We start from the raw sequence: 24,028 nt of genomic DNA on the forward strand, positions 1-24,028 counted from the left end.
TCTTATCTTCCACCATCCCAAACCTTGATCTTTTCTACCCCTGCAAATTCACCCCAGATCCACTTTTCTGAAATACCAACTTCCTTCCTGGAAGTCCTTGCAGTGTCCAAGTGTTTTATACTTCCACCCCCAACCCCCCCCGCCCCCCTTTCACACGCCTCCTCCCCCCAAGTCCTCACCCTCCCACAGATCTCCCGATGTCTCTGCTCTCAAATGTTGTGTTTGTGTGCTTACCCCTCTCTGCCAATCTTGTCTATCGCTCCCCTTATTATGTTTTATGTGTCTCTTTGATTTTTTTGTGTGATTAATGTTGGCTCTTTCACGAGCATCGATCCCGTATACAATTTTTTAAAAAGTGAAAAAAAACCTCTTACTCGTGTTTTTCTCCGTTTGTTGCATTTCTATTCCAGGGAGTCATGGTCGTTCACCTCATCTCCTCTATTTTGATCTTATTCCAGTTGTTGCGGCTCATTTTAAATATTTTGTCACCTTCCTCTTCTTCCTCTGCAGTTTGTCCTAATCTATCTCCTCGTTATCATTTACTGTTCTTACTCTTGGTCACCCAGTGTGAATGTTTCTGATGTTGACACAAGTATGATGGAGTTGCAAAAGCCTTGCTGCATAAAGAACACTGATAGGGCTTTTCTTCTGTGTGAATCGTTTGATGTCGACGCAAACGTGATGGATGAATAAAAGCCTTGCCGCATAAAGAACACTGATAGGCCTTTTCTCCTGTGTGAATCGTTTGATGTTGACGCAAGTATGATGAAGTAGTAAAAGCCTTGCTGCATAAAGGGAGGAAGGAGATTGGTGTGCAATTGAGCTTGACGGAGAGACTGATGAAAAGCCGGCTGAAGTGCGCTGGACACTTGATGTGTATGGAGGAAGAGAGAATGGCAAAGAGAGTGGATATGTTACCTCTTATGGTTAAACTGCCAAAATCAAGAGTCGCTGCTCACCTTCACTCTTTCATTCCACTTTTCTCCCGCCTCTGGAACAAAGTCCCTCACTCTCTTCAATCCCACTCCTCCCTCCAGGTCTTTAAAAGAGCTGTTCACCACCATCTCTTATCTTCCACCATCCCAAACCTTGATCTTTTCTACCCCTGCAAATTCACCCCAGATCCACTTTTCTGAAATACCAACTTCCTTCCTGGAAGTCCTTGCAGTGTCCAAGTATTTTATACTTCCACCCCCAACCCCCCCCCGCCCCCCTTTCACACGCCTCCTCCCCCCAAGTCCTCACCCTCCCACAGATCTCCCGATGTCTCTGCTCTCAAATGTTGTGTTTGTGTGCTTACCCCTCTCTGCCAATCTTGTCTATCGCTCCCCTTATTATGTTTTATGTGTCTCTTTGATTTTTTTGTGTGATTAATGTTGGCTCTTTCACGAGCATCGATCCCGTATACAATTTTTAAAAAAGTGAAAAAAAACCTCTTACTCGTGTTTTTCTCCGTTTGTTGCATTTCTATTCCAGGGAGTCATGGTCGTTCACCTCATCTCCTCTATTTTGATCTTATTCCAGTTGTTGCGGCTCATTTTAAATATTTTGTCACCTTCCTCTTCTTCCTCTGCAGTTTGTCCTAATCTATCTCCTCGTTATCATTTACTGTTCTTACTCTTGGTCTTTGCTTGGTCAAACCCATCTCCAACATCTGCTCCATCATTTGAACACCTGGCTTTTAAACTCTCTGGTCGCACGCAGTCAGTCATGGCTGTCGTCTACCGCCCTCCCAAACCACACCCATCATTCCTGTCTGACTTCTCCTACTTTCTGACCCAGCTATGTTCCCTCTCCCCCTCAATCCTCCTCCTTGGTGATTTCAATATCCACATGGACTCCACTGACTCCACAATAACCACTGACTTCACTGATTTACTCACCTGCTTTAACCTCACTCAACATGTCGACTTTCCTACCCATATCCGTGGTCACATTTTGGACCTTGTCTGCTCCACTGGATTAAATTTGCACCTTCTCTCTGGCTCCGACCTCACCCTCTCTGACCACTTAGCCATCACTCTGACCATCAACATCCCCGCCCCAACACCAAGGCATTATCGCACAATCAACTTCCGTACGCTAAACGCTCTTTCACCTACCTCATTCTCATCCACCCTCTCTGAAAAAATGTCCACTTCTCCCTTCATTGACCTCCACACCCCTTCCGACCTCACTGACTACTACAACCACACTCTCTCCTCCTGCCTTGACCAGCTTGCGCCTGTAAAAACCAAAACAGTTTCTTTCACCCATTCTGCTCCCTGGTTTACCCCTGAACTCCGCCTGATGAAAACTCGTGCTCGCCAACTTGAAAGACTCCGCAATAAAACGGGTCTCACAGTTCACTCCCAAGCCTACAAGGACCACCTACAACACTACAAAGATGCCCTCTCCCGCGCCCGCTCTGCCTACTACTCTCAAATTATCCACTCTGGCTCCGGAAACCCAAAAGCACTCTTCTCGACAATAAACAAACTCCTCCGCCCCCTGAACACCACCACCCAGTCATTCACAGTAGACAACTGCATCTCCTTCCTCTCTTTCTTCCAACGCAAAATTGACAACATCTATAACAGCTTGACCACCGCTGCACCCGCTCCCCCTCCAACCACCTGCCCCCCCTTGTCCTGCCATCCCCTGTCTCGGTTCTCCCCAATCTCCCCTACTGACCTCTCTGAACTCCTCATAGGAATGAAAACTGCCACCTGCACTCTTGACCCCATCCCCTCCAGCTTTGTCAAAGCCTCCCTCCCTGCTCTCTCTCCACTTATCATTGCAACAATAAACTCCTCCCTGTCTACAGGCATCGTCCCACCTTCCCTCAAAATTGCTGCTGTTACCCCCATTCTAAAAAAACCTGGTCTAAACCCTGACACCCTAAACAACTTCAGACCCATCTCCAACCTACCCTTTCTGTCAAAAGTTTTGGAACGCGCTGTAGCCACTCAACTCAAACATCATCTCTCTGCCAATAACCTGTATGAAACATTCCAATCCGGATTCCGCTCCAACCACAGTACTGAAACTGCTCTCCTCAAAATCACCAACGACCTTCTCCTCTCCTCTGACGCTGGCAACCTCAACATTCTCGTCCTCCTCGACCTCAGCGCTGCCTTTGACACCATCGATCACACTATCCTCCTCACCCGACTTGAATCCACCTTTAACGTTACCGGCACTGCCCTCTCTTGGATTAAATCATACCTCTCTGACAGATGCCAGTTCATCTCCATCAATAACCGCAAATCCCCCACTGCTCCCCTCCCCCAAGGTGTCCCCCAAGGTTCAGTTCTTGGCCCCCTCCTCTTCATCCTTTACCTGTCCCCCCTCGGTCACTTAATCCGCCGTCATGGTCTCCAATTCCACTGCTTCGCCGATGACATCCAGCTTTTCATCTCCACCAAGTCCGTCTCCACCGACACCCACTCTATCCTGACAAACTGCATCACTGAAATAAAATCCTGGCTTCAAATCAACTTCCTCAAGCTTAACTGTGATAAATCTGAAATAATCATCATTGGCCCAAAAACGCTCACAAAATCCACCCATAACTTTGCCCTCAACATCGACGGTATCCCAGTATCCACCTCCCCTCACATCCGGAATCTTGGCGTCATCTTTGACCAAACCCTTTCCTTCGACAAATACACTAAACAGATCACAAAGTCAGCCTTCTTTCACCTGAAAAACATTGCCCGTCTCCGTCCATCCCTCTCCTCCACGGCTGCAGAAACCCTCATCCACGCCTTCATCACCTCCCGTCTGGACTACTGCAATAGCCTCCTCTATGGTTCACCCTCAAAAATCACCAATAAACTCCAATACATTCAGAACTCCGCTGCCCGTCTACTCACCCATTCCCGGACCCGTGACCACATCACCCCCGTCCTTTACAAGCTTCACTGGCTCCCCATCCCCCAGAGAATCCAGTACAAACTCCTCCTCTTGACATACAAAGCCCTCCATAACCTGGCCCCATCCTACCTGGCTGACCTCCTCTCCAGACACACTCCCACCCGCAACCTCCGCTCTGCTGGTACCAACCTCCTGACCCCCTCCATCCGGACCAAATTCAGATCCTGGGGGGACAGAGCCTTCTCCATCGCTGCTCCCACCCTCTGGAACTCACTACCTCACACCATCAGAGACTCCTCCTCACTCACCACATTCAAAACATCACTAAAGACCCACCTGTTCAACACTGCATTCAACATTCAACCCACAGCATTTAACCCCTGACTATCTCTTCTCCTTCTCCCTCCTTTTGCTTTAAATATTTCCCTATTGATTCTTGTCTTTTTGCAATTGTTGTTTTCATGTATTGTTATGCATTATGTTTGCCACTCTGTCAAAGCGCCTTTGGGCTTCTGGAAAAGCGCTATACAAAATAAATGAATTATTATTATTATTATTATTATTATTATTATAAAGAACACTGATAGGGCTTTTCTTCTGTGTGAATCGTTTGATGTCGACGCAAACGTGATGGATGAATAAAAGCCTTGCCGCATAAAGAACACTGATAGGCCTTTTCTCCTGTGTGAATCGTTTGATGTAGACGCAAGTATGATGAAGTAGTAAAAGCCTTGCTACATAAAGAACACTGATGGGGCTTTTCTTCTGTGTGAATCGTTTGATGTCGACGCAAACATGATGGAGTTGTAAAAGCCTTGCTGCATAAAGAACACTGATAGGGCTTTTCTCCTGTGTGAATCGTTTGATGTCGACGCAAGCATGATGGAGTAGTAAAAGCCTTGATGCATAAAGAACACTGATAGGGCTTCTCTCCTGTGTGACGTTTTTGATGTTTATGCAAGCTTGATGAATAAACAAAAGCCTTGCTGCATACTGAACACTGATAGGGCTTTTCTCCTGTGTGATGTTTTTGATGTTGACCCAAGCCTGATGAATAAACAAAGGCCTTGCTGCATACTGAACACTGATAGGGCTTTTCTCCTGTGTGAATCTTTTGATGTTTATGCAAATATGACGAATCAGCAAATGCCTTGCTGCAAAACTTACACTTGTACGGCTTCTCTCCTGTGTGACGTTTTTGATGTTTATGCAAGCTTGATGAATAAACAAAAGCCTTGCTGCATACTGAACACTGATAGGGCTTTTCTCCTGTGTGATGTTTTTGATGTTGACCCAAGCCTGATGAATAAACAAAGGCCTTGCTGCATACTGAACACTGATAGGGCTTTTCTCCTGTGTGAATCTTTTGATGTTTATGCAAATATGACGAATCAGCAAATGCCTTGCTGCAAAACTTACACTTGTACGGCTTCTCTCCTGTGTGACGTTTTTGATGTTTATGCAAGCTTGAAGAATAAACAAAAGCCTTGCTGCACAGTGAACACTCATAGGGCTTTTCTCCTGTGTGATGTTTTTGATGTTGACGCAAGCTTGAAGAATAAACAAAAGCCTTGCTGCACATTGAACACTTATAGGGCTTTCTCCTGTGTGAATCTTTTGATGTTGACGGAGATATGACGAATCAGCAAATGCCTTGCTGCAAAACGAACACTTGTACGGCTTCTCTCCTGTGTGACGTTTTTGATGTTGACGCAAATGTGACGAATCAGCAAATGCCTTGCTGCAAAACGAACACTTGCATGGCTTCTTGCCCGTGTGGATTGCTTGATGTTGTTTTAAAGATGACAATGTTATAAATGATTTGTCACACAAAGAACACTTGTGTTGTCTCTCATTTCCTCGGATATTCTTGAGGGGCTCTGTACAACGCTTACATCTGCGTGTGAAAGACACGCCGCCAGGTTCATCAGTTTCTTCACAAACACTCCGAGTCGGGGGCCGATTGAAAACTTCCGTGTCAAACCACTGGGAACAGTTTGAACAAGAAACCAGTTTCGTTTGTTTCCCTGCAAAGACAAGTCACAAAAATCATCATTAATTTGCACCAATTTTACAAAATTGACATATATTTCACTCAAATTAGATTGAAGATTGGCCCCAAATATGCTCAATTAGATTGAACAGGAAAGATTCAAAAATAGAGGAATTGCGCATCTCCCCAAATGAGTCAGACATTTACTGATCACACACAAACGATCTTTTCAGAGGTTGCTCCATCATTCTGGACAGTGTGTCGCAATCAGAGGCTTGCTCCCACCATGTGTTAATGGTTGTAACATCAGTTTCTCCTTGCTTCCTATGGTGGTTAACATACTTTGAGGAACATTCTGTTGAATCCATCCATTGTTCTACGCGTCCACCAACACAGAATGACTTTCATAACTTTTCCATCTGCAATATCTAGAAGAGAGACGAAGGACAAAGGGGTACCAGCCCTCTCGGAGAAACAATACTCTGCAGTTCTCTGAAAAGTGTTCATTGGCAATATGAAGAAGAATCAAGGCATAGCGAGGCCTGTTGGCGAATGCCCAGTGTACATGCTCCTGTTTGCCATCTCTCGTGGGCATGTCATTCGGGATGGTGAGACTCTTTAAAATGTTAATTTACGAAATAAATACGCGAGTTGGCTGGTTTATCCATTCAGAGGTACTGTGAGTATATAGGCAATACTTTTCCAGGTGTCAACACCTTGCTTTTTGCTATATTTTAACTTTAGGTGGGAATTGTGGGGATTTACGAATGTGCGGCATTGACGAAGCTCTAGCATCTAGCCTCTCTCCTTATTTTGTTTTGTTCAAGAACAACATGCATTGTGAATGATGATGTATTTGACCCGAATAGTTTTACAGATTAATTCCTCCTCTGAAACACACGTTTACCCTGAACATCTCAAACAAATATCGTGATGCTTCAATATGCAGAGAGGAATCCGTTATTAATGAGTTGGGTCATTTTAACATGGCCTAAAGTCACCATGTGGCCTTAAAAGACAAGTGCAAAAGCATCTCTCACAACCTCCTGTGCAATGTAGACACACACATGACTGTCTGTAATTGGAACAAGCAGAATGTTGTTGTGGTTCAGACCTTTCTCTTGAGATAGTGAGTCATCCTCAAACTCAGATTCCACCTTCACTTTCACAATCAATTCTGAAAAGAAAAACATCACATTAAAACTGAACTTTAGATTTTTTTCAAGTTTCTAAGGCTTTTGGAGCATCTGTTACAAACTTGCAAACATACACATCAGACTTTTTAAATCCGATCAAACCCGGAGAAACAGGTATGCTCCCTGGGAGAGGGCGAGGTTGGGGTTCTCCAATGTTATATTCTTCCATTTCCTAATGATGGAGCTCATTGTGCTCTTGGGAACTTTAAACACGAGAAATTGTTTTTCCATCCAGGTAATAGGTTCCAAATTTCATCAACGGCTTGTTTCTGCATTCTTGAGTCTTATTTTGAAAACCGTCGAAATCACGTTGGTGTCTGTTCATCCGTCCGTCCGTCCGTCCACCCAAAATATGTTGGCACTCATATATCAAGGGCTCCACATTAAAACTAGCTCGAACTTGGAATATACATTGGCCAATAGGTCTCGTTAATGGTGTTTGAAACAAATTCCACCTGAGTGTTATAGTTTTTGCTTCATTAAATATTTTCAAATACTAGCGTGACTCGGTGCGCTCCGCGCGCCTCACCATGTGTCGTTTCAGAGGGATGGGCATCTTTGACCATTTCGGTGTCTTTTGGGTCTTCTTGGTGTTTTGGGTCTTTGGCGTCTTTTGGCGCTTTGGGGTGTTTTGAGTCTTCGGGGTCTTCAAGGGTCTTTGTGGTCTTCATGGTGTTTTGGGTCTTCAGGATGTTTTGGGTCTTCGGGTGTTTTGGGTCTTCAGGGTGTTTTGCATCTTCGGGGTATTTTGGGTATTTTGGATCTTCGGGGTCTTTTGTGTATTCGGGGCCATTTGGGTCTTCATGGTGTTTTTGAGCGCCAGGGCCTTCAAGGGTATTTTTGGTCTTTGGGGTGTTTTGGGTCTTCGTGGTCTTTGGGGTCTTTGAGGGCATTATGGGTCTTTAAGGGTATTTTGGGTCTTCAGGGGTCTTGGTGGTATTAAGGGTCTTGGGGGAATTAAAGGGTCGTCAAAGGACTGAGGGGTCTCAGTTGTCTAAACGTAATTAAAAGGGTTAAGACGGTGTTAATAATTTATTTTGAAGAAGAAGACCTTTTGGTCCATACATAACCATACACGTTTGCTCTATTATAATAAGACTAGTGGGGTCACCCGTGGGAATCCCACGGGCATGGATTTGTGTGATATTTGGACATCTTGAGTTTGATGCTGCACATTCAGCATCCTCTCCAAGAAGTTCTGTCACTCAAGCTTTTAGATCTCACTACCTGCCATGATCTTTCCTGGGAAAACCACATTTCAAATCTGGCCTCCAAAGCCAGTCGCCGACTGGGCATCCTCCGTCGTGCGAAGTCCTTCCTTGGCACACCTCAGCTCCTTACCACATATAAGGCTTTCATCCGCAGCTCAATGGAATACTGTTCCCCCCTCTGGGCTGGTGCTCCTGCCTCACACCTAGCTCATCTTCACGCTGTTGAAACCAAAGCGTTCATAATCAGTGGAATCTCCCGCGATGAAGCTACCTCCGAGCTTCTTTCACTTACTCACCGCAAGCAGGCTGGTGGTCTTCTACCGACTCCTCTCCGGCCTTGCTCCTCCAGCTCTCTCTGGGCTCTGTCCCCCAAATATTCCTACAGGTCGCACAAGATCTGCCTGCAACTCTCTTATGGTTAAACTGCCAAAATCAAGACTCTCTGCTCACCTTCACTCATTCATTCCTCTTTTCTCCTGCCTCTGGAACAAACTCCCTCACTCTCTTCAATCCCACTCCTCCAACCAGGTGTTTAAAACAGCTGTTCACCACCATCTCTTATCTTCCCCCATCCAAAACCTTGATCTTTTCTACCCCTGCTAATTTCACCCAAAAGCCACTTTTTTGAAATACCAACTTCTTTCCTGGAAGTCCTTGGTGTACTGTGTTTGTACTTCTCCCACCTCCCCCCCCCCCCCTTCCCACGCCGCCTTCCCCCAATCCCTTTCCCTCCCACACATTCCCGATGTCCCTGCTCTCAAATGTTGTGTTTATGTGCTTCCCCTTCTCTCCCCATCTTGTAATAATCATAATAATAATAATTCATTTATTTTGTATTGCGCTTTTCAAGTAGCCCAAAGGCGCTTTGACAGAGTGGGAAAACATAATGCATAACAATACATGAAAACCACAATTGCAAAAAGACAAGAATCAATAGGGAAATATTTAAAGCAAAAGGAGGGAGAAGGAGAAGAGATAGTCAGGGGTTAAATGCTGTGGGTTGAATGTTAAATGCAGTGTTGAACAGGTGGGTCTTTAGTGATGTTTTGAATGTGGTGAGTGAGGAGGAGTCTCTGATGGTGTGAGGTAGTGAGTTCCAGAGGGTGGGAGCAGCGATGGAGAAGGCCCTGTCCCCCCAGGATCTGAATTTGGTCCAGATGGAGGGGGTCAGGAGGTTGGTACCAGCAGAGCGGAGGTTGCGGGTGGGAGTGTGTCTGGAGAGGAGGTCAGCCAGGAAGGATTGGGCCAGGTTATGGAGGGCTTTGTATGTCAAGAGGAGGATTTTGTACTGGATTCTCTGGGGGATGGGGAGCCAGTGAAGCTTGTAAAGGACGGGGGTGATGTGGTCACGGGTCCGGGAATGGGTGAGTAGATGGGCAGCGGAGTTCTGAATGTATTGGAGTTTATTGGTGAATTTTGCGGGTGAACCATAGAGGAGGCTATTGCAGTAGTCCAGACGGGAGGTGATGAAGGCGTGGATGAGGGTTTCTGCAGCCGTGGAGGAGAGGGATGAGTGGAGACGGGCAATGTTTTTCAGGTGAAAGAAGGCTGACTTTGTGATCTGTTTAGTGTATTTGTCGAAGGAGAGGGTTTGGTCAAAGATGACGCCAAGATTCCGGATGTGAGGGGAGGTGGATACTGGGATACCGTCGATGTTGAGGGCAAAGTTATGGGTGGATTTTGTGAGCGTTTTTCGGCCAATGATGATTATTTCAGATTTATCACAGTTAAGCTTGAGGAAGTTGATTTGAAGCCAGGATTTTATTTCAGTGATGCCGCTTGTCTACCGCTACCCTTTTTATATACTTTGTTTGTTTGTCTCTTTGATTTCGTTTTGTGATAAATGTTAGCTCTTTCACGAGCCTCTATTCTGTATACAAAAAAAAAAAAAAAAAAAAAATCAGTTCTACAAAATGCTCACTGGCAATTTATCAGATCCACAAATGATGTAATCTACACAATGTATTTACTTCTGATAACATGTGAATGCATGCGCGTACAAATGGGAAATACAGTTTGAAATGTGTGATTACATCTCATGTAAAATGTGACTTCAAGAGCTCAAATCCTCTCCCTCCCCACCACCATCACGCACACTGCACCAGGGAGTGGATCACCCACAGGGGAGTGGGTCACTCACACACACACACACACACACACACACACACACACACACACACACACACACACACACCTCGTTTTTTCATTTCTGTTACTCACAATTCTGTGTCTCTCTTACACACACACACACACACACACACACACACACACACACACACACAATTGGAACACCCAGGGGCCCCCTCCCCAGAATTGGACCGTACGAAGGCCCCCTCCCCAGAACTGCTATCCACAGGGACCCCCTCCCCAAAGCTATGGGCCTTCCCCAAATTACTGGAACCCTAATGGGACGAATGGGAATTGGCCACCACAATGGGGACAGCAGAACCAACAGCCAGCGAGGCATCCGAAACGACAGGGTCCGTGTAACAACAGCGGGCACCCCGCACCCTCAGCTCCACCGATTCCGCAAGGGGCGTGCTTTCTTTGCGGACAAATGGGACATTGGAAACGCGACTGTCGAAAGTTCCGTCAGGGGCCCCCGCCACAGGGAAATCAAGTAGCCTATTGACGGGACGACAGCGGGTCGCCCAAAGAATGCCCCCTTTTGAATATGACACCGACAGAGGAGCCGACCTTGACTCTGGACGTGGACGGCCAACAACTGGATTTTCTTGTCGATACGGGGGCGACGCACAGTACTATTAACGAAGGGCAATTGCCATCCTTGCACCCCACAAATAAGGACGTTCAAATAATGGGCGTTTCGGGCTTGCCCCAAGCGCTTCCTATTTCAGAGGAAGTGAGAGTGGTGTGCGGCCCGCTAGAGGCTAAACATGCTTTCTTAATGACAACCACCACCCCGACAAACTTGTTGGGACGGGATTTACTTTGCCGTTTGGGCTGCCAAATTTCATGCACAGAGCAGGGAGTTTTTGTAGACGTCGCGGAATCCAAACGCGACCTGTTAATGGTGGCATTGTCTCGCCCCGGCCCCACCGCATACTGGTGGAGCCTGGACGAAGGGGCTTTGGCCACTTGGACACACGTCATAGACACAGTGTGCTCCGGGAGCGAGGGGTTGCGAGATTGGCTACGATTACATCAAATTACAACGGACATAAAGGACAATCCACCCCACTGCACGGCTTATTACGATGCCAGGGGCGATAATGAAGACTACAGAGAAAGGGTAAAGGGGTCGATAGGTAAGCGTTCGGACTTACGCTTATCAAATATATGGATTGGACGGGAGGGAATAGGCGTCGAGGTAACCCTATCTGCGGATCAGCGTGCGTTGTCTCAATACCCCGCAGGAGTGGATGCCCATGTCACCCTCACCACCGCCAAAGGATGGCAGCCGGAAAGTGTAGGCTGGATGGTGGGGCGCTTATAAGAAATTCCATGCGATGGCCATTATTAAGTGGGGCATTGGACATTGAGGCCGCTCGCCAATGACGAGGAGTATTGGATCACCCTTAGGAAACAGAAAAGAGAAGGAGAATTCGTAGAGGCAGACCTGCCCCCAAAGGGCACCCATGTTGTGCGAGTGGTATCTAAGAGCCCGGGCGAGTCCGATGACCTTTTGGAGGAGGTTCCGGCCGACTTTTGGTCCCAACATCACAACGATGTCGGGCGAATTCGCGATGCTGAACCTCTGGTGATACCAGTACAACCGGGGATGCCCCTCCCAAACGTGAGACAATATAAATTGCGGCACGAGGCCAATGTGGGCATAGAGCCAGTGATTCAATCCTTGGTGAAATAGAAAACAATTGTGGAAACTAACAGCCAACAACAGGGCAACAGGAAACAACAGTGGCAACACACCAATTCTGCCGGCAAAGAAACCGATGCAAAATAAATGGAGATTCGTACAGGATCTGAGGGAAGTGAACAAAGTAATACGAGGCATACACCCAGTAGTACCAAATGTGGAAGGCCTTATGACATCTATCCCACCGGACGCAACACACTTTTCTTTTTCTTTTTTTTCCTTTTTTTTTCTTTTTCTTTTTTCTTTCTTTTTTTTGTTTGTTTGTATACTGAATCGAGGCTCGTGAAAGAGCTAACATTTATTTCACAAACAAATCAACCAGACAAACAAAACATACAAAAAGAGGGAGCGGAAGACAAGATGGGGAGAGAAGGGGAAGCACACAACCACAACATTTGAGAGCAGGGAGAAGTGTGGGAGGGAGAGGGCTTGGGGGCAGGAGGCGTGGGAAGGGGGGGGGGGGGGGGAGAGGTATAAAACACAAGGGGACCGAAATTAGCGGGGGTAGAAAAGATCAAGGTTTTGGATGGGGGAGGATAAGAGATGGTGGTGAACAGCTGTTTTAAAGACCTGGAGGGTGGAGTGGGATTGAAGAGAGTGAGGGAGTTTGTTCCAGAGGTGGGAGAAAAGAGGATTGAAGGAGTGAAGTTGAGCAGAAAGTCTTGATTTTGGCAGTTTAACCATAAGAGGGTTGCAGGCAGATCTTGTGCGACCTGTAGGAATATTTGGGGGACAGAGCCCAGAGAGAGCTGGGGGGGGGGGGGCAAGGCCAGAGAGGAGTCGGTAGAAGACGGAAAGACCACCAACCTGCCTGTGGTGAGTGAGTGAAAGGCCCTTGGAGTTAGCTTCATCACGGGAGATTCCAATGATTCTGAACGCTTTGGTTTCAACAGCGTGAAGATGAGCTAGGTGTGAGGCAGGAGCACCAGACCAGAGGGGAGAGCAGTATTCCATAGAGCTGCGGATGAAAGCCTTGTATGTGGTGAGGAGCTCAGGTGTGCCAAGGAAGGACTTCGCACGACGGAGGATGCCCAGTCGGCGACTGGCTTTGGAGGCCAGATTTGAAATGTGGTTTTCCCAGGAAAGATCATGGCAAATAGTGAGACCCAAAAGCTTGAGTGACAGAACTTCTTGGAGAGGATTATTCAGAAAGTGGATGGGAGGGTTTTCCAGTTGGTCTTTTCGGAGAGACATCATAAGAGTGTGAGATTTATCAGGATTGAAAGACATAGGCACTTCATATCAGGAAAGACATAGGAAAAGGCACTTCACTGTTATTGATCTATGTTCCGCCTTTTTCTCTGTACCTATTGCACCCGAGTCACAATATGTGTTCACCTTCACCTATAGAGGGCGCCAGTACACCTGGACGGTGTTACCCCAAGGGTTTTCCGACAGCCCCACCCTGTTCTCCCGAGCGCTGCACCGCGATTTGGCGGACGTGGAACTAAAGGGGGGATCGGTGTTGTTGCAATACATTGATGATTTGTTGATTTGTTCCCCCTCCAAAGAAGCTTGTGAGGAGGACTCTATGACCCTGCTAAAGGCCTTGGCGGCCAAGGGCCACAAGGTGGGACGAAAAAAGCTCCAATTCGTACGGAAGGTCATAACCTACTGGGGTCATGCCATTTCGCATGGGAAGCGAGAAATGGACGCCGGACGAGTGACTGCTATCATGGAGATGCCGCTACCGCGCACGCAACGGGAAATGTTGCGCTTCCTAGGTATGACAGGATACTGCCGTACTTGGATAATTGACTATGTGCTGCTTGCTAAACCACTGTATGAGGCTACCAAATTGGAAGCCCCGCACTTTTTGGATTGGACGGACGACTTGATGCGCTGTTTCGAGGGTCTAAAAAAGGCATCGGTTATGGCACCAACTTTAGGACTCCCCGACTATGCGAAGCCATTCACCCTTTACACTCACGCAGTCGGGGGTTTTGCCCAGTCCGTATTGACACAGACACACGGGGAAAAGGAGCGACCGGTAGCCTACTTCAGTAAAAAGCTAGACCCGGTCGAACAGGGGTTTCCGGTGTGCCTGCAAGCCGTGGCAGCGGCCAGGTACGAAGTGGAAAGGACAGCGGACATCGTAATGGGACACCCGGTAACGTTGCGGGTGCCACACTGCGTCACTTCGCTGTTACTACAGCGGAAAACACAACACTTGTCCTCCACCAGATTAATGCAATACGAAACCGCACTGATCACCGCAGCCAATGTCACTGTTGAACGTTGCACTACACTCAACCCGGCCTCAATGATGCCCACCCCAGAGGAGGGTGAACCCCATGTGTGCGTCGATGTAGTGCAGCAAGTCTCCACGGTGCGTCCGGATTTAAAGGACGTTCCCCTCGACGACCCCGATTGTGTATATTATGTCGACGGATCAGCTAAACGTGGATGGGATGGCTCTTTGCTATCCGGGTATGCGGTGTGCGCTGATAACGAGACAGTGGAAAGCGGACGCCTTCCACCCACCTTTTCTGCCCAGCAGGCGGAGCTGTGCGCCCTAACTAGAGCATGTAACTTGGCGGCAGGCCTTGCCGTCAACATTTACACAGATTCAGCCTACGCGCATGGGGTAGTCCATGACAAAGGGGAAATCTGGAAGATGCGAGGCTTCCTCACATCTGCAGGTTCGGTTATAAAGAATGGCGAATTGGTCGAAGGGCTACTCCAAAGTGCTTCCCCACGCTATCGCGGTGATTAAATGTCGCGGCCACCAAAAAGCGGACACTGACGTTGCTCGGGGCAACGCCAGGGCGGATGCTGCGGCAGGAAAGGCAGCCAACCAAAACGTAGGATGGAACATGCCGGTGGTGACATGAGCAAAAGGGGTGCTCGCACAGATTGCCAATGTACCGACCTCAGGGCCAACTGCCACACCAACTAACGATGACGTTTTAAAACTTCAAAATGCAGCGACAGCAGTCGAACACGATGACTGGATAAAACGAGGGGCCACGCGCCCCAGACCAAATGAGATGTGGACCCTTTACGGAAAACCAATAGCACCCAAGGAACTACTGCCTTGGCTGGCACGTATGGCACATCAAAATGGCCATGTGTGCCAGAGCGGGGTGATGGAACAGATAAACTATACTTGGGCGGCGCCGGGACTGTCACGAACCGCATCAGATGTGTGCGGGTCATGTGTGGATTGCCAACTACACAATAGGGGGGCACCACCGAGGGACCCACACAACGCGGGCCATCCTCAACCCATCGGGCCATTTTCCATATCCAGTTCAATTTTATAAACATGGAACTGAGTATGTCGTTCCACTACATTTTGGTAATCGTGGACATGTTCACAAAATGGGTCGAGGCCTATCCATGCGTTAGGTCAGACGCCCCGACAGTAGCTAAATGCCTCGTGCGGGATTTCATGTGCAGATTTGGCATTCCCCAGAAAATATCTTCAGACCAAGGGGGCCACTTCACGGGAGAGGTGATTAAGGGTATCCTAAAGGCATTGGGTGTGAAACAATCCTTCCATTCCGTATACCATCCACAATCAGCGGGACTTGTGGAACGCACGAACGGGACCCTGAAACTCAAGTGAGCAAAGATCTGTGCAGATACAGGTTTGAAGTGGCCGGAGGCTCTCCCGCTTGCGTTAATGAGCACTCGTTCCACTCCTGGCCGCACCACGGGTCTTTCCCCCCACGAGATATGGATGGGACGACCTATGAGTTTGCCTGTTTCGGCCCCGATGGACATGTCCAAACTTGATTTTGCCTGTGATGGATGACATGCTTTTAAAGTTTTGCATAGGATTGTCCAACGTGGCGCGCAGCATCCACGCCCGAGTACGAGAGGCGTTGCCTGAACCAATAGGCCACGCCATCCACAACTTCCAAGGCGGCGATTACGTGCTCGTGAAGCACTTCACCCGCAAGAACGCCCTGGAACCAAGGTGTACGGGACCATTCCAGGTATTGCTGACTACACCAACTGCTGTCTTTTGCGAGGGCAAGACCTCCTAGATCCACGCCACACACTGTAAGTTGGCTGTCCAAGCACCACACACTACACCACAGCAACCACAGTAACGATGGTTCCAGTCACAGGTATGATGCTACTGATAGCGGCAGCATCTATTGGGAGCACAATATGGGCTCCACCAAGCTCCGATTACAATAGGTGCGAAAACAAAACACGACACTTCACCATAACATGGGGACAAAAGGTATCGTTACCATGTTTTGAGCAGAAAACCCTGCACACAAATTGGGTAAGCGTAAGATGGTTAGCACTGTCGGCAGGGCCTGGACGTATAGGCGTGGTATTGCGAAAACAATGAGAGTTCCGGGAGGACGGGCAAGCCAGCGTCAAGACTTGGGCCCAACCAGGATACAAGTGGGAACCCCTGATTTTAAGCTACAAACACGGACACACCTAGAGAAAGGCATGACTATACAGATTCAGTGTAGTGTCTGGACTCCTGGCGTGGCTCGTGATGAAACCAAGTACACACCATGCATCGAATACGTACTCATGCCGCACCCCCAAGACAAGGCCCCAAAAAAGGGTGCAAACACATTTTGGAAGGTAGCAAGAGAGGTGGCGACAATTCAGAATAGGACTCACTACTGGTCATGCATGCACTTTCCCCAAGCAGGCACCACTGGAATACAAATGGTAGTGCTACCCTTGTCCCTTAATGATCTTTGCTCACAACCTATCGATTCCCCATGTTTAGTCACCACTCTGGAAAGAGAGGGGGTTGGCAACGGTAGGAGTTGTAATCGGCAGTTTAATTATCGCCCTTCAATGATTGCCCATGTGGCCGAGAGGCCCACCCCCGTCTGGGTCAAACCACAGAAAGGGATGGTCTGCCTCCAGGGCTCCGGCCACTTGCTTATGGGGGAATCAGAATGTGCCTACACTCTCCCCGGGAGACTGGAAAAGGGGAGCACCGGGATTACACTACGAATAGTACTGCAAGATAAACACAACCACAATATAACGGCTATATTATTTTCTAGGGGGGTTAGTAGGATTAATGGGGTGACAAAGGGAATCCAGTGCTTATCCACCCACCTGGTCCCACCCCATGGGACAATGTTCATATGCGGCGATAAGGCATACCCCTATTTACCAAATAATTGGGGTGGCACATGTTATCTTGGCTCGGTCCTTCCCGACGTCGAGATACTGGATGATTTAGATCCAAGGTCCCTGGACAGGCGACATAGGAGGTCAGTATGGAACGAAGACGGAACCACTAAACTAGACGGAGCCATATGGGAAAAGGTGATAGGTTTCTTCTTCCCAGGAGCCGGCACAGTTATGGATAGTTTTCGGATAGATAAGTTGGCTTTGGCTCGAGAAAAGGTGGCTAACGACACCGCCACAGCCCATGATGTACTCTTGGACACAGTAGTTCATATGCGCACAATGGTAATGCAGAATCAGGTGGCTTTGGACATGCTTCTGGCAGAGAAAGGAGGGGTATGTGGGATAGTAGAAGGAAAATGTTGCACATACATACCAGATCCATCCGAAGGGGTGTCGGCCGCAATAGTGAGATTGAGAAAAATGACCCACGCACTGACTGTTGATCGGATTGCACGTAAGAACTATTTTAAGGTTAGCTGGCTTACTGATTGGTTTTCGGGATGGACAGGTACGATAGTAAAGTGGCTGTTGACCGCACTGGCGGTGATAATCGGGGTGGTGATCTGGGGAGCACTAATGAAGGCTTTAGTCCTCCTCTGCGTGAGAAAGTATTTTTCAGGCTGGACAACGAAGAAACCGCCGACAACGACCATGGTCTTGACCGCCGAGGCCGTCGACCTGAACGAGCCCCTGGACGATGCTGATGTGATCGTCGCTTCTGAAGATTGTGCTGATTTTATTGCTAACAATTGTGATGATTTTGTTGTAAGTCCCCTGTGGGAACTGGCTAATGCTTCTTATGTATTACAAGCTCACAGCTGCACACCTCTGGCCGATCCAACTCTGGATCTGATTGCGATGCTGGGTCTGGCAGTCAAGGGACCCGACACGGATACTCTAGATCCCGAAGCTGAGTATGCATCCATGAAAGACTTCGACATAAAGGAAGTTTCTCTCTTCACTTTGAATGCTTTGAATTATAATGCTCTGTACCCTGACCAGGAACACATGACACAAGATACTGACAACATTATGTATTCCTCAGAACAACAGCATGTACAGGCTCTCATGAGCATGGACCTCGATTAACTTCGAAGATCTGCAAGGACCACGTTTGTGCGAGGACGGGGAGCCCTTCGATTGGGGGAAATTTCAGCTGCACCTACGCTGCTGCAAGGGTGGGTTGGGAGACCCCCCGGGCACACATCCCCAGCCGGACCAGGCGCCTTCGTTGTGGATCTGAAACGTTAATGGATGTTCATGTTCTGGACCTTCATATTCCAAAGCACGCACCTTTCAAGCGTGCATGCGTGGCGCTATGAGCGCGTGGCGCTATGAGCGCATGGCATACCCTTGGGAGGACACACATATCACACAATCATCTTTCAATAAAGCCCCTTGTGGCCACACACACCACCATTCCCTTTTGCTTGCGAATAAAGCCCGATGTGGCAGATTGTCTCTTTAGATGCGTTGTCTCGACAAGACAAGAGGAGGGAAATGTCGGATACATGACTTTGTTATGTATCCTTTGACTTATATGCTTATATAAATCATTGTTTGTATTTTAATAAGAATGCTTGCTTCACCACTATGTTGGAATTAAGCTTGTTATATCTCACATGGCTTAAATATGCTTTGCTGTCCAACTGTGACAAAGAATGTAATAGGATTGAGGAACTGCTTAAACTCCCTTGTGAAAACACATCCTTCACTTTCTGTTGCCCTTGAAGGAAGGTCTGGTTAATATCTGCTCTGAAAGATAAGGACTTGAGAAATGTCACAATGCCTTACTCCCTCAAACTCAGCATTTCTCCAGGATGGGATCTTGGTGAGAGCTGTTAAGCCCACTCCTGTCCTTTGTTAAAGTTCACGTCTTTAGCGGAGACTTTTTCTATTATTTTGTCTATATAAAGAAACCCTGTTTGCCAGTTTCATAGGAGGGTCTGCGACGCATGCTGTTCTATGGAGCTGTATGTGCCAAATTCTTCTCCACAGCTGTGTGGTCTTTCAATAAACTGCTTGTTACTCCTTATTCTCGTTGTGGACCCTGGTTCGATTCCCAACACACCCACACACCAAATTAGAAGTTGGTACCTCGCTTATTTTTCAAGATATTCCTCTCACAAGGTTCAGACATACATGGTGGTGGCCATCTTGGATTTTGACATGGGTTGCACCCACACACCAAGTTAGAATTTGGTCCTTTGCTTATGCATGCACATACGCATGCACGCACGCCCGCACGCACACACACACGCACGGACAGACACACGGACGGAGGGGAAAACCATAGTCAGTCCCCCTTTCGCTCCACGGTGTGACGGGGGACAATAATTCCCCTCCCTTACCACAAAGACTTTGGAAAACTGGCAGGAAGCCAGGCCGGGGCACCGCCAATGGGGCCGCAACCAGCCAAACCACCAGCTGGCCTAGCAACCATCCTCGTGGCAGGCTAGCCACGCCCAGGGAGCTGGTGATTGGTTGGAGCGGGAGGCACTCGACAAATGGGAGAAAGCCAGCAAGTGCGAACGTTCTAGAGGTTGAGAGACGAGGCTCTGGTTGGAGAAAGAAAGGCCTGACGTCACAGGGTGAACAGTAAAACTGCCGGCTCGCCGGGATTGCGCTCTCTTCTCTGCTGGCCTGGGCTGATTCGTGTCCTTCCTTCCTCCCGCGCTCTTGCCATTCCTGTCTCTTTGTGTCTCGTGTTGGAGATCCACCTCGTGTGGAGATGGCTAGCCCTGCGTTGGTGCTTGGAGCGGTGCTCGGTCCTTCTTGGTGCTTTTGGTGCTGGGAGCGAACGGACCTTGTGCGCAGTCGACGAGGAGCCTGGAGTGGGGCGTTGGCTCGGGCCTGGCGGAGCGCGTGGGCGAAGCAGACGGAGGGTTTCCTCGCGCCGGAGCTTGGAGACGTGTTGGACGGTGGACAAGACTGCAGACAGTTAAGACGCACCACATTTCACAAGTACACGACGGACAGTTATTTTTGCAATTCATTCCCCTGTCTCATATTTGGAAGTCGGTGTGCGGGATCCCAATTTAGGACATTTTATTACCGGCGTGTATTTCCCTGTCCCGAGATTCCTTGTAAATAAACCCTTGCATTATTTTCCCTTTCCATTCAACATCTTGTGTTCGTTGAGTTAATTTCCCTGAAGGATCGGAGCTGCGGTTGGATCGCTATAGGTAAGCGCTTCCGCCTTTTCCTCTTCATTTCTTCCTCCCATGGTTTATAGCCGAATCCGTGTTTGGTCGTCTCCTCAATTAAAGCCATTTGGTCATTCGCGAGCCCTGGTATTAACCGGAGGGTATTCGCACGACAACTGGTAGTCAGGCGTGGGATAGAACCCTGTTATAAATTTGGTGTGGAGTGTGAAGAATTTGGAAACAAAATTTTCGTAGTCGGAGGCAATAAATTTGCATCGTTGATCGCTGTGCGGGACGCGAACAGGGCGTCAGTTAAAATTTAAATTTTATTCCTGGTAAAAGCCGCATGGGAAAGCGACCTCTTCTTAACGGATTGAGGAGGTGGGCAATATGGAAGAAAGGATGGAAATGCGGGAAGCATTTGGGGTGAGTCGGATGTACAGTCATGTGAAAAAGTAAGTACACCCTATGTAAAGTTTTGACTTTTTCAACATATTTCAACATACAGCTATTTGATCTTCATTTCAACAATATTGATAGATAAAGGTGATATAATATAACAAATATCATGAAACATTTACATTTTATAGTCCATTGTATAATTTAAACAAACATAAATGCAAATTTCGCATGTGGACAAAGTAAGTACACCCCAACATTTATCACTGCTTCAAATACCTAAAATTTGAATCAGGTGCACCAGCTCAGGTGCAAATGATTAGAACATCGTTAGAGAGTATCTTCAAGGAACGTGTCTTATTTAAACCTCAGACATTTCGTTTGGTTTGCTCTTTGTTGTTGAAGTGTATGGCGTCACAATGCCTAGATCAAAAGATCTCTCTGAGGCCTTCAGAAAGAAGGTTACAGATGCCTACGAGTCTGGGAAGGGATTTAAAAAGATCTCCAAACAATTTGAAATCAATCATTCGACTGTCCAGAAGATCGTCTACAAGTGGAGAAGATTCCAAACAACTGCCAACTTGTTCAGGCCAGGCCGCCCCAGCAAGTTCAGTCCGATAGCAGACCGCAAGATGCTGAAAGAAGTCTCGAAGAACCCCAGAATGCCATAACGGGTCCCTACAGGTAGCTCTTGCCACTGTTGATGTCAAAGTGCACGAGTCTACCATTACAAAGAGGCTGCACAAATTTGATCTACATGGGAGGTGTGCCAGGAGGAAACCTTTGCTGTCCAGAAAGAACATCAGGGGAAGACTAAAGTTTGCGAATGAACACCTAGGCAAAGACCAGCACTTCTGGAACAATGTGCTCTGGGCAGATGAGTCAAAGGAAGAGCTATTTGGCCACAGTACCAGAAGACATGTTTGGCGAAAACTAAAGACAGCATTTGACCACAAGAACCTGATACCAACTGTAAAGCATGGTGGTGGAAATATTATGGTTTTGGGCAGCTTTGCTGCATCAGGGCCCGGGCAGCTCACTATCAAAGAATCCACTATGAATTCTTAATTGTACCAGAGGGTGCTTGAGGATAATGTGAGGCCATCTTTTTTTTTCCCCTTTTTTTTTGTATACAAGATCGAGGCTTGTGAAAGAGCTAACATTAATCACACAGAAAGACAAACCGACACATAAAACATATAACATGGGGAGCGGTAGACAAGATGGGGCGAGAGGGGGAGGAACACAAACACAACATCTGAGAGCAGGGACATCGAGAGATCAGTGGGAGGGAGAGGGCTTTGGGGGGGGGGGGAGGCATGGGAAGGGGGGGGGGTGGGAGAGGTATAAAACATATGGACACTGCCAGGACTTCCAGGAAAGAAGTTGGAATTTCAAACAAGGTGGATCTTGGGTGAATTAGTGGGGGTAGAAAAGATCAAGGTTTTGGATGGGGAAAGATAAGAGATGGTGGTGAACAGCTCTTTTAAAGACCTGGAGGGAGGAGTGGGATTGAAGGGAGTGTGGGAGTTTGTTCCAGAGGCGGGAGAAAAGAGGATTGAAAGAGTGAAGGTGAGCAGAGAGCCGAGATTTCGGCAGTTTAACCATCAGAGGGTTGCTGGCAGATCTTGTGCGACTTGTAGGAATATTTGGGGGACAAAGCACAGAGAGAGCTGGGGGATCAAGGCCGGAGAGGAGTCGGTAGAAGACAGAAACACCACCTACCTGTCTTCGGTGAGTGAGTGAAAGGCCCTCGGAGATAGCTTCATCACGGGAGATTCCAATGATTCTGAAAGCTTTGGTTTCAACAGCGTGAAGCCGAGCTAGGTGTGAGGCAGGAGCACCGGCCCATAGGGGAGAACAGTATTCCATTGAGCTGCGGATGAAAGCCTTGTATGTGGTGAAGAGCTCAGGTGTGCCGAGGAGGGACTTCGCACGACGGAGGATGCCCAGTCGGCGACTGGCTTTGGAGGCCAGCTTGGAAATGTGGTTTTCCCAAGAAAGATCATGGCAGATAGTGAGACCCAAAAGCTTGAGCGACAGAACTTCTTGGAGAGGATTGTTGAGAAAGTAGATGGGAGGGTTGTCTAGTCGATCTTTTCAGAGAGACATAGTAAGAGTGTGAGATATGTCAGGATTGAAAGACATGTTCCACTTGTTTGACCAGTCTGTGATTTTGTCCAGGTCTTCAGAGAGTGAGGAGGCTGCAGACTGCTGATCTGAGGGAAGAGGAATGGAGCGGCAGAGAGTGGAGTCATCAGCAAAGAGATAGAGAGGATTAGAATAGAGATAGAAACAGAGAGATAGAGATAAAGATAAAGAGATGGAGTTGAAAATCTGTCGGGAAGTTGAAGCACAACCGAAGTTGGACCTTGCAACATGATGATGACCCGAAACATACCAGTAAATCCACCAAGGAATGGCTAAAAAGAAAGAAATGGACGGTTCTGGAACAGCCAAGTCAAAGCCCGGGTCTAAATCCCATCGAGATGTTGTGGGGGGGATTTGAAACGAGCTGTGCATGCAAGAAACCCCTCAAACATCGCACAGCTGAAACAATTCTGCATGGAGGAGTGGGCAAAAATTTCTCCCAGTCGATGACAGAGACTGGTAGACAGTTATAAGAAACGCCTACTTGAGGTTGTTTCTGCCAAAGGGGGCAATACCACCTATTAGAGCCAAGGGTGTACTTACTTTTTCCACACGCGAAATTTGCATTTATGTTTATTTAAATTATACAATGGACTACAAAATGTAAATGTTTCATGATATTTGTTATATTATATCACCTTTATCTGTCAATATTGTTGAAATGAAGATCAAATAGCTGTATGTTGAAATATGTTTTAAAAGTCAAAACTTTACATGGGGTGTACTTACTTTTTCACATGACTGTAGATGGGGGGGTTGAGCATAGCGATGGAACTACCCCCGCTGTAGGGAAGGCCCCCATAGACAACCAGGCCTTAATACAATTTATGGCGCGATTGGAAAATAAAATTGATGGAATGAAATGCGAATTGAAGGGAGAGATGGGAGAAATGAACAATAAAATGGAGGCTCAGAGTGAGCAAATGGAGGGAATGAAAAATGAATAGAAGGGGGACATGAAGGGAATGGAAAACAAAATTGAAGGATGGACGAAAGAATTGGAGGAAGGAGGGAAGAATGGTGCCGATGGGGCCAAGGAGGAGCCAAGGGTGGCAGAATTTGAATCGGAACGGGGGAAACTCAAATTGGGAATTGCACCGAGAATG

General features: G+C 47.6%; 1 protein-coding gene across 1 annotated transcript in view; it reads right to left on the reverse strand.

Moving 5' to 3' along the window:
- LOC137411782 (uncharacterized) overlaps window positions 1–17,879 on the reverse strand; it is a 90,201-nt gene extending 72,322 nt beyond the window's left edge. Inside the window, 5 exon segments of the mRNA XM_078777301.1 lie at window positions 553–781; window positions 4,505–5,454; window positions 5,457–5,885; window positions 6,966–7,028; window positions 17,765–17,879. Of these exon segments, the coding sequence (XP_078633427.1) occupies window positions 553–781; window positions 4,505–5,454; window positions 5,457–5,885; window positions 6,966–7,028; window positions 17,765–17,879 (1,786 nt within the window).
- Window positions 17,880–24,028: the final 6,149 nt, after the last annotated feature.

This window comes from Myxine glutinosa, chromosome 5, assembly GCF_964187855.1.
Source record: "Myxine glutinosa chromosome 5, kmMyxGlut1.1, whole genome shotgun sequence".
Taxonomy (NCBI): Eukaryota; Metazoa; Chordata; class Myxini; order Myxiniformes; family Myxinidae; genus Myxine; species Myxine glutinosa.